Genomic DNA, 13,673 nt, shown 5'->3' with positions numbered 1-13,673 from the left:
GTCCTAGAGAATGTATGTTCTGCTGCTCTTGGATGGAATGTTCTGTATATATGTCTGTTGGGTCCTTTTGGTGTCAGGTGTAGTTTAAGTCCTACTTACCTGTATTATTTTTCCATTTGGATGAACAATTCATTGTTGAAAGTGGGGTATTGAAGTCCCCTACTATTAATTATATTATTTCTCCCTTAAGATCTGTTAGTGTTTGCTTAATATATTTAGGTGCTCTGATGTTGGCTGTATACATATTTACAATTATTATATCCTCTTGATGAATTAAGCCTCTGTTATTACATAATGATCTTTGTTTTTTGTTACAGTTTTTGGCTTAATATCTATTTTGTCTAAGTTAGCTACCTTTGCTCTCTTTTGGTTTCCCTTGCATGGAATATCTTTTTCCATACCTTTACTTTGAGCATATGCATGTCTTTAAACCTGAAAAGAATGTTTTGTAGCCAGCATATACTTGGGTCTTGATTTTTTTTTTAATCCATGCAGCCATTGTATGCCTTTTAATTGCAGAATTGAATCCATTTACATTTAGAGTAATTATTTATTGATAGTCAGGACTTAACTAATGCCGTCTGGTTTTCTGGCTGTTTTGTAGTTTCCTTATTCCTTTGTTCCTCTTTTGCTGCCTTTATGAATTGATGATTTTCAATAGTTGTATGCTTTGATTCCTGTCCCCTTATCTTTTGTGATCTACTGTAGGTTTTTGCTTTATGGTTACCCTGAGGCTTACATAAGACAACTTATAGCAGTCTTTTTTATGTTGATAACAACTTCACTCACTAAACCTCTACCCTTTTATTCCCCTCCATGTAGGTTTTCAATATTATAATTTACCTGTTTTTTATTGTCTATTCACTAATAAATTGTTGTAGCTAGTTTTTTTTAAATTAAGTTTTTAATTTTAATTCCAGTACTGTTTACATACAGTGTTTATATTAGTTTCAGGTGTACCATAATAGTGATTCAACAACTACTCAGTGCTCATTACGATAAGCGTGCTCTTAATCCCCATTCCCTATTTAACCTGTCCCCTACCCACCTTTCCTCTGGTAACCATCAGTTTGTTCTCTACAGTTAGCAGTCTGTTTCTTGGTTTGTCTTTCTCTTTTTTTTCCCCCTTTGTTCAAATTCCACATATGAGCGAAATCATATGGTATTTTGACTTATTTTGCTTAGCATTATACTTTCTAGATCCAGCCATGTTGTTGCACATGCCAAGATTTTATTCTTTTTTATGGCTGAAAAATATTCCATTGTGTGGAATATATATATATATATATATATATATATATATATACACACACACATACACACACACACACACACACACACACACAGCTTCTTTACCCATTCGTCTATGGGTGGACACTTGGGACTGCTTCCATAGTTTGGTAATTGTAAATAATGTTGCAATAAACATAGGGTGCATATTGTCCATTTGAATTAGTGTTTTCGGGGGCGCCTGGGTGGCGCAGTCGGTTAAGCATCCGACTTCAGCCAGGTCATGATCTCGCAGTCTGTGAGTTCGAGCCCCGCGTCAGGCTCTGGGCTGATGGCTCAGAGCCTGGAGCCAGTTTCCGATTCTGTGTCTCCCTCTCTCTCTGCCCCTCCCCCGTTCATGCTCTGTCTCTCTCTGTCCCAAAAATAAATAAACGTTGAATTAGTGTTTTCGTATTCTTTGGGAAAATACCCAGTAGTGTAATTACTGGGTTGTAGGGTAGTTTTATTTTTAACTTTTTGAGGAGCCTGCATGCTGTTTTCCACAGTGGCTGTACCAGTTTGCCAGTACACAAGGGTACCTTTTCCTCCACATCCTTGTCAACACCTGTTGTTTCTTGTGTTGATTTTAGCCATTCTGACAGGTGTGAGGCAATCCATCATTGTGGTTTTTATTTGCATTTCCCTGATGATGAGTGATGTTGAGCATCTTTTCATGTGTCTGTTGGCCGTCTGTATGTCTTTTTTGGAGAAATGTCTGTTTGTATTTTCTGCCCATTTTTTAATTGGATTATTTGTTTTTAGGTGTCAGTTCTTTATATATTTTGGATACTAACTCTATTGTATATGTCATTTGCAGCTTTAGTTCTTTTTAATACTTTTGCCCTTTTAACTTTTTAAGTGATAGGCTTACATGTTTAATATACCATCATATTACAGTATTAGAGTATTCAGAGTTAGACCAAATACTTACCTTCACCAGTGTGCTGTATATTTATATATATATTTATGTTACTAATTACCATTATTTCATTTCAGCTTGAAGATCTTTCTTGATTTTTGATGTTTGAATTTAGCTATGAATTTCCCCTTAGCCCTGTTGTATCCAATTAATTAATTAATTTTGGTATGTTGTGTTTATTTTAATTCATCTCCAAGTATTTTCTACTTTCTCTTGTGATTTCTTCTTTAACCCATTGATTGTTTAAGAATATGGTATTTATGGGGGCGCCTGGGTGGCTCAGTCGGTTAAGTGTCCAACTTTGCCTCAGGTCATGAGCTCATGGTTCATGAGTTGGAGACTGGCATTGTGCTGTCTGGTCAGCGCAAAGCCCGCTTCAGATAATCTGCCCCCCCTGCCCTGTCCCTCCCTGCTCATGTTTCCTCTCTCTCTCTCTCTCTCTCTCTCAAAAATAAACTTAAAAAAAAAAAAAGAATATGTTTATCAAGAGAGTATGGTACTGGCACAAAAATGGACACATAGATTAATGGAACAGAATAGAGAACCCAGAAATAAACCCACACTTATATGGTCAATTAATCTCCAACAAAGGAGGCAAGACTATACAATGGGGAGAACACAGTGTCTTCATGGTGCTGGAAAAACTGTATAGCTACATGCAAAAGAATGAAACTGGAACACTTTCTTTTTTTTTTTTTTTATTTTATTTTAGGGAGAGAGAGGGTGCAAGTGAGTGAGGGGCAGAGCAAGAGAGGAAGAGAGAATCCCATGAGGGGTAGAGAGAGGGAGAGAGAGAGAAGCAGGGCTCACCCGAAGTGGGGCTCATACTCACCCATTATGGGGCGTCGTCTTACCCGAAGTGGTGCTTGGGCTCACCTGATGTGGGACTTGAGCTCATGAACCATGAGATCATGAGCTGAGCCGATGTCAGATGCTTAACTGACTGAGCCGCTCAGGCACGAGAAACCGGAACACTTTCTTACACCATACACAAAAATAAACTGAGAATGGACTAAAGACCTAATGTAAGACCTGAAATCATACAACTCCCAGAAGAAAACATAGTAATCATTTCTTTGACTTTAGCCTTAGCAACATTTTTCTGGATATGTCTCCTCAAGCAAGTGAAACAAAAGGAAAAATAAACTGTTGGGGCTACATCAAAATGAAAAGCTTTTCACAGTGAAGGAAAGAAATCATTAATGAAAAGGCAAGAGTGACTAGAATTAAAAAGACTAGAAATAAAAAGTGTTGGCGAGGATGTGGAGAAATGGGAATGCTCATGCACTATTAGTGAAAATGTAAATTGATGCAACCTGGAAAACAATATGGAGATTCCTCGAAAAATTGGAAATATCGGGCACCTGGCTGGCTTTGTTGGTAGAGCATGCAACTCTTGATTTCAGAGTTGTGAGTTCAAGTCCCATGTTGGGTGTAAAGATTATACTTTAAAAAATACCCCAAAGTTCAAAAAATATATTAAATAGGTTAGAAATATCATATGGCCCATTAATTCCACTGCTGGGTATTTATTTACCCAAAGAAAATGAGAACACTAATTTGAAAAGTTATATTCACTTCTTTGTTTATTGCAGCATAGTTTACAAACAGCTGAGATATGGAAGTAGCCCAAGTGTCCATCCATAGATGAATGGATAAAGAAGATATGACATATATATGGAATATTGCTCAGCCATAAAAAAAAAGAATGTGATCTTGCCATTTGTCACAACATGGATAGGCCTAGATGGTGTTATGCTAAATGAAATAAATCAAAGAAACACAAACAACATGATTTCACTTGTATATGGTATCTAAAAAACAAACAGCAAAAACAGTTCCATAAATACAGAGAATAAATTATGGTTGCCAGGAAGGATGGGCAAATGGATGAAGTGGGAGATACTGACTTCCAATTTTGGAATGAATAAGTCACAGGGATGAAAATTAGGGCATAGGAAATAGTATTGTAATTAGCATTGTATGGTGACATTGGTAGGTACACTTGTGGTGAGCACAGCATAATATATCAACTAGTCAAGTCACTATGCTATATACCTGAAATTGATGGAGCATTATGTGTCAACTGTAATTTAAAAAGGAGCTGACATAACATGTTAACTTCGTTTTTATATTTATCTTTGCATTTTAACATTTAAAATAAAAAGTGAAAACAGTCCTCATAAAACATTTGGATTAATTTAGGTTTATCATTCATGTAACAGCATTAAACTTAAGAAAGATGTGTAATGACTCAAAGACAGGCGTTTGTCTTTCAGTTTCAGTTTCCACTGTATATTCACAAAGGCTGTTAGCATTTTTTTTTTTTTCAACGTTTATTTATTTTTGGGACAGAGAGAGACAGAGCATGAACGGGGGAGGGGCAGAGAGAGAGGGAGACACAGAATCGGAAACAGGCTCCAGGCTCTGAGCCATCAGCCCAGAGCCCGACGCGGGGCTCGAACTCACGGACCGCGAGATCGTGACCTCGCTGAAGTCGGACGCTTAACCGACTGCGCCACCCAGGCGCCCCCTTTTTTTTTTTTTTTTCAACGTTTATTTATTTTTGGGACAGAGAGAGACAGAGCATGAACGGGGGAGGGGCAGAGAGAGAGGGAGACACAGAAAGCATTTTTAATTCAAATGAAATAAGGTGCACTAAGGACATCTTTTGCATCAGTTAGGATTAGGTTTGGCTGTGAGTAACAAATATGTGATAATTAATGCTTTAAACAAGATGTAGATTTATTTCAGTCTGAAAGGCAGTTCGGGGCTAGGGTGGCAGCTCCATGGTATCAGGGGCCCAAGCTTCTCTTATTTTGTTGCTCAGCCATGCTTAGTGTAGGGGGCCGGGGCAGGCTGCCCAAGATGGGCCATTTGGCATAAAGATTATTTTAAGTTAAAAGTAATTGAAACCCAGCAGAAGCAGGAAAAGCTCTCTGCCTCCCTGCAACTGCTAAATTTACAATGGAAAGGAGAGCCTGTAACAGGAAGAGAACTATTAACAGAGACTCCCTTTTACCTAAGGAATTCACCTGCATAATAGGGTGACCTTGTTTTCCCATACATCTCCTTTCACCTTCTTGCTTATGGTCTTTATCCCCTTTTTATCCTTAACTTATCCCCTTTTCTTAACTGATGTAAGTTTCCTGTTGCCTCATTGTCTTTGGAATTTCATGTCTGTGTGGATTCCCCATACATACACCTACTAAGTTTGATTTCCTCCTGATAATCTGTCTCATGGTCAGTTTGATTCCATGTCCAGCCAGAGGACCATAGGGCAGAGGAAGGTCTTCCTCCCCCAAATTGGGTTAGATCCCTACTGTCCCCTCAGAGACCAAGATGGCTTTAGCCATTGCATCCACATTCCCTGTAGCAGAAAAGGGAAGGAGGTGACAAGAAGGGTGTAATCTCCATTTTTCTTGAAAGTACCATACCAGACTTCCACTTACTTAACTTACTTACTTACTTACTTACTTACTTACTGCAAAGAGGTCTTGGAAATATAGTTTTCTTAACTAAGTGGCAATGTATCCAGCTTAAAAATTGAGAGAGAGAGCAGGGGAGGGGCAGAGAGAGAAGGTGACCGAGAATCCCAAGCAGGCTCTGCGCTGTAGTACAGAGCCCAACTCAGGGTTCAAACTCAAGAACCATGAGATCATGACCTGAGCCAAAATCAAGAGTCAGATGCTTTAACTGACTGAGCCACCCACACATCCTGTCTTTCTGTCTGTTATTTATTTCTAACTTCATTCTGTTGTGGTTGGGAGAGATACATACTTTGTATGTTATCTTTTTCAAGTCTGTTAGAATGTATGGCCTAACATATGCTCTATCTTGGAAAATGTTCCATGTGTACTTGAGAAAAATGTATCTGCTGTATGGTAGAGTGTTCTATATATGTTGATTTGCAAAAGATACGAACAAAAATCAGATGATGATCCATTGCTTTTCATATTTTACTAGAAACATAGAAACTAGAAGTTAAAAATATTACCATAAAGTGAGATTTTAAAAAGATCTATAAAATGCAAACCTCAATTCATTGCTATTTGATTCAACAGATAAAAGTAACACAATTCTATATTTTACCTTTCCATCGCTGTATCTGTGGACCACTCTCTCAGTTGCAAATGGCTACCTTCAACTCATTTTTTGCTGTATCTTTGAGGTTCTTTTTGAGATAGTTTTCTTTTTTACCTTTAGAATTTAGAAATTCCTTTAGTGGGTGTTCTGATTGAAAAATCTTCGTTTCATTTGTCAAAAATTATCTTTATTTTTTTTTAAAGATTTTATGTTATTATAATGTTTTTAAGTTTATTTTTTGAGAGCGAGAGAGAGGGGGAGAGAGAGAATCCCAAGCACGTTCCACACTGTCAGTGCAGACCCGGACGTGGGGCTCAAATTCACCCACCGTGAGATCATGACCTGGGCTGAAACCAAAGAGCCAGCCACTTAACTGACTGAGCCACCCAGATGCCCCAAAAGATTTTATTTTTTTAAGTAATCTATACCCAGCGTGGGGCTTAAAGTCACAACGATGGGATCAAGAGTAGTATGTTCTACTGACTGAGCCAGCCAGCTACCCCAAAAGTTATCTTTATTTCACTCAGATTCTTACATAAAATTTTCATTCAATAGATAATTATTTTCCCTTGGTGCTTTGTAAATATCTTTCCACCATCTTTCTGAAAAGTCACCTATTTAATTTTTATTAAGGGCCAAGTGCATGAGTTTTTATTTAAAGGGGTATTAACTAATATAATTATTTTCTTGTGTTTTTCTCCTGTAGGGAATACAGTGAGTAACCTGATTATGATTATACCTCCAATTTTTGGTGCAATTCAGAGTGTTAGAGATGGACTGGAAAAGCGGTACATTGCTTCTTATTTAGCACTCACAGGTATGTGTAACACTTCATATAAAAAATGATGTACAGTATTCAGATGGGCTATTTTTCTCATTCATACCTAAATTGGTTCTTAATTTTATGTTATTACACAACTTGAACATAATCTGAAACTTCTGACTTAAACTCCGGTAAATTGAACTGCATTTTTTATTAAAACCCAACTACCTTTTTTTTAAGTTTATTTATTTATTTTGAGAGAGAGACAGAACATGAGCAGGAGAGGGACAAAGAGGGAGACAGAGAATTCTAAGCAGACTCCATGCTGTCAGCACAGAACCTGACACTGGGCTTGAACCTACGAGATCATGACCTGAGCTCATATCAAGAGTTGGACGCTTAACTGAGCCACCTAGGTGCCCCAAATTGAACTGCATTTTGAATAGTTTTTTAAAAATTAAATTATTTCAAGCATACAGAATAGAGATAACAAATATACCCATGATATCTTACCACCCACCCAGCTTTGTCAGGTCTTAGTACTTTGCAATATTTGTTTCAGATCTTTTTATTTATTAAATAAACTACCATGGATGAAATTGAAGCTATATTTGTATTCCTGCCTGATTTTATTCCCCTCACCCTCCCAGAGTTAACCTCTATACTTAATTTGATTATAATTTTCTCACTTGGCTTTGTATTTATACTACATATATATGTACACTTAAAAGTATGTATAGTATGGTTTGCATATTTTCGAACATTTTATAAAGGGTATTGTACTTACTGCAACTTACTCATATTTCTCTACTTGTCTGTGAGTCAGGGACTGTCCCTTAGTTATCTTTGTGTCCCGGTGACTGGCAGTTTAGTGGTCCTCAATAAGTGTTGAATAGATGGATAAATGAACTTTACCAGAATGTAAGATCAGAAAATCTGTCATGTTCTTGCATTATCATCATAAAGACAAAAATAAGAAAGAAAGTTGATTTCTGGTTTATTTCTTTTATATAACCTTCTAAACACAATTTCGTTTGTTTTAGCCCAAAGTAGGTATTATTTATACATAGGCAGAAAGGACTTCTAATTAGTACAAAACTATAAGATAGAATGTATCCTACCAGATTTTACCATAATTAGATTGAATATGAGAGACTTTAATTTCTGAATCTGTTTCTTGTATGCTTGATGTTTTAAGAAAGTTACTTGGTTTAAGAAAGTTACTTCAGACGGAAGACTTGTCCACAAACTTAGCTCTTTGCTTTACTTCCTGAGATGTGTTAAGAATGTTTATAAAATATGGGGCTCCTGGTTGGCTCAGTTGGTTAAGCATCTGACTCTTGATTTTGGCTCAGGTCATGATCTCATGGTTGTGAGATCAAGCCTGCCTAGGCTGTCAGCACAGAGCCTGTTTGGGATTCTCTGTCTCTGCCCTTCCTCCAATCATGCGCAGGTACTCTCTCTCTCAAAAAAATAAACTAAAAAAAAAAAAAGAGAGAGAATGTTGAGGCACCTGGGTGGCTCAGTCAGTTAAGCATCCAACTTCGGCTGAGGTCATGATCTGACGGTTTGTGGATTTGAGCCCCACAGCAGGCTTTGTGCTGACAGCTCAGAGCATGGAGCCTGCTTTGGATTCTGTCTGTCTGTCTGTCTGTCTCTCTCTGCCCTTCCCCTGCTTGCGCTGTCTCTCTCCAAAATAAATAAACATTTAAAAAATAAAAAATAAATAGAAAATTAAGAAAAGAATGTTTATAAAATACTGACAAATCACAATCAGTAATAACAATAAGAATAAAAAGATTCAAGGGACTTCCAGGTTCCCCTGGGACAATGGTGGCCTCCTAAATTAGAATTTGTCCACTTATCCTCCCAGAAGACCATACAGATTAAAAAGGAAAATAAAACCACACTTAATCGATACTTTCAGCTCTACTGTGAGAGAACGAATACTATGAACTTCAAATTATTTTTAAATTAAGAAAAAACCCCACCAGATTCCAACAGAAGTATCTTTTGATGTTTTAGGCTTGGGGTTTGAAAAACTGCATGGAAAAGAGGAGAGGGGTTGAGAGCCTGAGTTTGGAAAGCAAAGCAAAACAAAACAAACAAACAGAAAGTGGAAGCTTCACAATAAATCCAAAATTGCTGAAAGCAGTCTAGGGTCTGGTAGATCACAGTACCAGTTAAAGGTAAAGGACTTGAAAGTGTGTAAGACCTAGGGTGGCATTTTTAGAAAGGTACCACTTATGGTAAAGAGATAAATACAGTGGGGGAGGGATCAGTGAAGGGAAAGAAGGAAGCTAGAGGGAGGAATTAAGATTCTATAGAAACAAAAAAAATATTAAACACATCAGACCTGCCCCCCTCAACTGCCCTGCCCTCGAATAAGTATATGAAAAAGGACACTGAACCTTACTATTCTGACAGAAGGGGGCAGTCTTGAACTAGGAATTTCTTAAGCCACCCAAACTTTACTCTTTCCACAAAATGGGCCAAAAGAAGCAGTCCATACAAAATTACTGTAAAAAGAAAAGAGAAAATGAGAATCAAAATTTTTTTGGCTTATGTACATTCTTCCCCCACAACTAATTACAAAGCAGAAAGAAACTGTAGCATAAAACTCCAAAATGAATTAAGTAGTCTCAAACAAATGAATCAAAAATTTAAAAACTAGTAACATTCTCTTCTCCCAAAAGAAATAAAATTAGAATTGATTAAACTTAGGAAAGGAAAGGTATTAAAGCTGACTTACAATGTGTTGAATATTTAATAAGGGCTATTTAAGAAGGCCAAGAAATAAGCAAAATAATGAAAATGAGATAAAGAAAAAGTGTCAGAGAGGGGCACCTGGGTGGCTCAGTTGGTTGAGTGTTCGACTTTGACTCAGGTCATGATCTCATGGTTGACAAGTTTGAGCCCACGTCAGGCTCTGTGCAGACAACTCAGAGCCTGGAGCCTGCTTCCGATTCCATGTCTCCCTCTCTCTCTGCCCCTCCCCGACTCATGCTCTGTCTCTGTGTCAAAAATAAATATAAATATAAACATTGAGAAAAAAAGAAAAAGTGTCAGAGAGAAAGTGATTGAAATGGAATAGACTCAGCAAAGATCTCAAACACATAATTGGATTCCCTGGAGAAGAAAAACAAAACAGTGAAACAACTTATATTTAAAACTATAACTGAAGAAACTTTTTAGAAATAAGAAAGAAATGAACCTGCATATTAAAAGGACCATTTTTACCTCTTAAAACTGACTTGCAATGGTTAATTCTGAAACATAGCCTCAGTAAAACTACTGGATTTTAAAAATAAAAAAAAATTCTTAAAACGCTAGTGAAAAAGACCAGGTTACTGACTTAGGCAAATAAATCAGGCTGGCATTAGACTTCATCAGCAACATACAAAGGCACCAGTAGAACAGCATTTTTAGTGTAAGGCATGGATTTTATATTACAATCAAGTTTATTTTTTAGGTATCCAGGTTATAGAAAGATAATTTTAAATATGCAAGTACTCTCACCTCTATACAGGACTCCTTCTTGATGAATCCATGAGCACTGCATGAATTTAGTAGCTATTGTCCACATGTGGCAATTTATTTTTTTAATTTTTTTTTTAATGTTTTTATTTATTTTTGAGACAGAGAGAGACAGAGCATGAACGGGGGAGGGTCAGAGAGAGAGGGAGACACAGAATCGGAAGCAGGCTCCAGGCTCTGAGCCATCAGCCCAGAGCCCGACGCGGGGCTCGAACTCACGGACCGCGAGATCGTGACCTGGCTGAAGTCGGACGCTTAACCGACTGCGCCACCCAGGCGCCCCTACATGTGGCAATTTAAATGTAAATTAACTAAAATTAAATAAAATGTAAAATTCAGTTCCTCTGTCACACTAGCCACATTTTGAGTGCTCATTATATGTGGCTGGTGGCTACCCTATTGGGCAATGCAGATATAGAATGTCTCTATCATCACAGAAAGTTTTGCTGACTGCATTGTACTAGAGAATGATGTTCATCCAACTAAGAGAGAACACTGGGAAAATGTTAGCAAAATGTGTAATGATGAGCCTTTTATATATTTAATATATCTGTCAGTGCACAGCTGGATGCGGGGCTCAAACTCACAAACTGTGAGATCATGACCTGAACCAAAAATCAAGAGTCAGACACTTAACCTGCTGAGCCACCCAGGCGCCCCGAGAGTGCAATTTTTTAATGAGAGATGGAAAGGACAAAGTAGAATAAGTTTGTTGACTATTGCCTAGGTGGCAAGTTGAGTATTAAGGAATATGATTTAAAAGTAACAAATCAGATTGTAAAAGGTCAAGTAAGAAAAGAAAGGGGGACAGAGGGTACTATAAAATATGCATAAGTACAAAAGAAACACTAGAACAACAACAAAAAAAGCTCTTTCCTATGTACTGAAATAATTTATTTTAATTTTTTAATTTTTTTTATTTTGAGAGAGAGAGCGCACGCACATGTGTGAGCGGAAGAGGAGCAGAGAGAGCCAGGAGAGAGAGAGAATCCCAAGCAGGCTCCACACTGTCAGAGTAGAGCCTGATTTGGGACTCGAACTCACAAACAGTGAAATCATGACCTGAGCTGAAACCAAGAGTTGGACGCTTAATTAACTGAGCCACCCAGGAGCCCCCGAAAGAATTTTTTTTTTTTAATTTTTAATTTTATTTAATTTATTTAATTAATTAATTTATTTATTTATTTATTTATTTATTTATTTTAAATTTACATCCAAATTAGTTAGCATATAGTGCAGCAATGATTTCAGGAGTAGACTCCTTAGTGCCCCTTACCCATTTAGCCCATCCCCCTTCCCACAACCCCTCCAGTAACCCTATTTGTTCTCCATATTTATGAGTCTCTTCTGTTTTGTCTGCCTCCCTGTTTTTATATTATTTTTGTTTCCCTTCCCTTATGTTCATCTGTTTTGTCTCTTAAAGTCCTCATATGAGTGAAGTCATATGATATTTGTCTTTCTCTGACTGACTGATTTCACTTAGCTTAATACCCTCCAGTTCCATCCATGTAGTTGCAAATGGCAGAATTTCATTTTTGTTGATTGCCAAGTAATACTCGATTTTTTATATATACCACATCTTCTTTATCCATTCATCCATCGATGGACATTTGGGCTCTTTCCATACTTTGGCTATTGTTGATAGTGCTGCTATAGACTTTGGGGTGCATGTGTCCCTTTGAAACAGCACACCTGTATCCCGTGGATAAATACCTAGTATTGCATTGCTGGGTTGTAGGGTAGTTCTGTTTTTAGTTTTTTGAGGAACCTCCATACTGGTTTCCAGAGTGGCTGCACCAGCTTGCATTCCCACCAACAATGCAAAAGACATCCTCTTTGTCCGCATCCTCACCAACATCTGTTGTTGCCTGACTTGTTAATGTTAGCCATTCTAACAGGTGTGAGGTGGTATCTCATTGTGGTTTTGATTTGTATTTCCCTGATGATGAGTGAAGTTGAGCATTTTTTCATGTGTTGGTTTGTCATCTGGATGTCTTCTTTGGAGAAATGTCTATTCATGTCTCTTGCCCATTTCTTCACTGGATTCTTTGTTTTTTGGGAGTTGAGTTTCATAAGTTCTTTATAGATTTTGGATACTAACTCTTTATCCGATATGTCATCTGCAAATATCTTCTCCCATTCTGTCAGTTGCCTTTTAGTTTTCCTGATTGTTTCCTTCGCTATGCAGAAGCTTTTTATTTTGATGAGGTTCATTTTTGCTTTTGTTTCCCTTGCCTCCAGAGACGTGTTGAGTAAGAAGTTGCTGCAGCCAAGATCAAAGAGGTTTTTGCCTGCTTTCTCCTTGAGGATTTTGATGGCTTCCTGTCTTATGTTTAGGTCTTTCATCCATTTTGAGTTTATTTTGTGTATGGTGTAAGAAAGTGGTCCAGGTTCATTCTTCTGCATGTTGCTGTCCAGTTTTCCCAGCACCACTTGCTGAAGAGACTGTCTTTATTCCATTGGATATTCTTTCCTGCTTTGTCAAAGATTAGTTGGCCATACGTTTGTGGGTCCATTTCTGGGTTCTCTATTCTGTTCCATTGATCTGAGTGTCTGTTCTTGTGCCAGTACCATACTGTCTTGATGATTACAGCTTTGTAGTATAGCTTGAAGTCTGGGATTGTGATGCCTCCTGCTTTGGTTTCCTTTTTCAAGATCGCTTTGGCTATTAGGGGTCTTTTGTTGTTCCATACAAATTTTAGGATTATTTCTTCTAGCTCTGTGAAGAAGGCTGGTGTTATTTGGATAGAGATTGCATTGAATATGTAGATTGCTTTGGGTAGTATCGACATTTTAACAATATTTGTTCTTCGTATCCAGGAGCATGGAATCTTTTTCCAGTTTTTAATGTCTTCTTCAGTTTCTTTCATAAGCTTTCTATAGTTTTCAGTGTATAGATTTTTCACCTCTTTGGTTAGACTTATTCGTAGGTATTTTATGTTTTTTGGTGCAGTTGTCAATGGGATCGATTCCTTGATTTCTCTTTCTGTTGCATCATTGTTTGTGTATAGGCAACTGACTTCTGTGCATTGATTTTATATCCTGTAACTTTGCTGAATTCATGAATCAGTTCTAGCAGTTTTTTGGTGGAATCTTTTG

General features: G+C 37.5%; 1 protein-coding gene across 3 annotated transcripts in view; it reads left to right on the top strand.

Annotated features, from left to right (window-relative positions):
• Nucleotides 1-13,673, top strand: part of ACER3 (alkaline ceramidase 3) — a 171,240-nt gene that overhangs the window by 55,411 nt on the left and 102,156 nt on the right. Inside the window, exon 2 of one of the 3 annotated variants that reach the window (XM_045483902.1) lies at nucleotides 6,981-7,091. The exons of 1 other annotated variant lie outside the window; for it this stretch is intronic. In XM_045483902.1, coding sequence (XP_045339858.1) covers nucleotides 6,981-7,091 — 111 coding nt within the window. Of the gene's footprint in view, nucleotides 1-6,980; nucleotides 7,092-13,673 lie in introns of those variants that run through there. One more of the 3 variants, XM_045483904.1, reaches the window with a different exon arrangement.

Source organism: Leopardus geoffroyi, chromosome D1 (assembly GCF_018350155.1).
Source record: "Leopardus geoffroyi isolate Oge1 chromosome D1, O.geoffroyi_Oge1_pat1.0, whole genome shotgun sequence".
Classification (NCBI taxonomy): domain Eukaryota; kingdom Metazoa; phylum Chordata; class Mammalia; order Carnivora; family Felidae; genus Leopardus; species Leopardus geoffroyi.
This window is presented reverse-complemented; position numbering and strand designations above follow the sequence as displayed.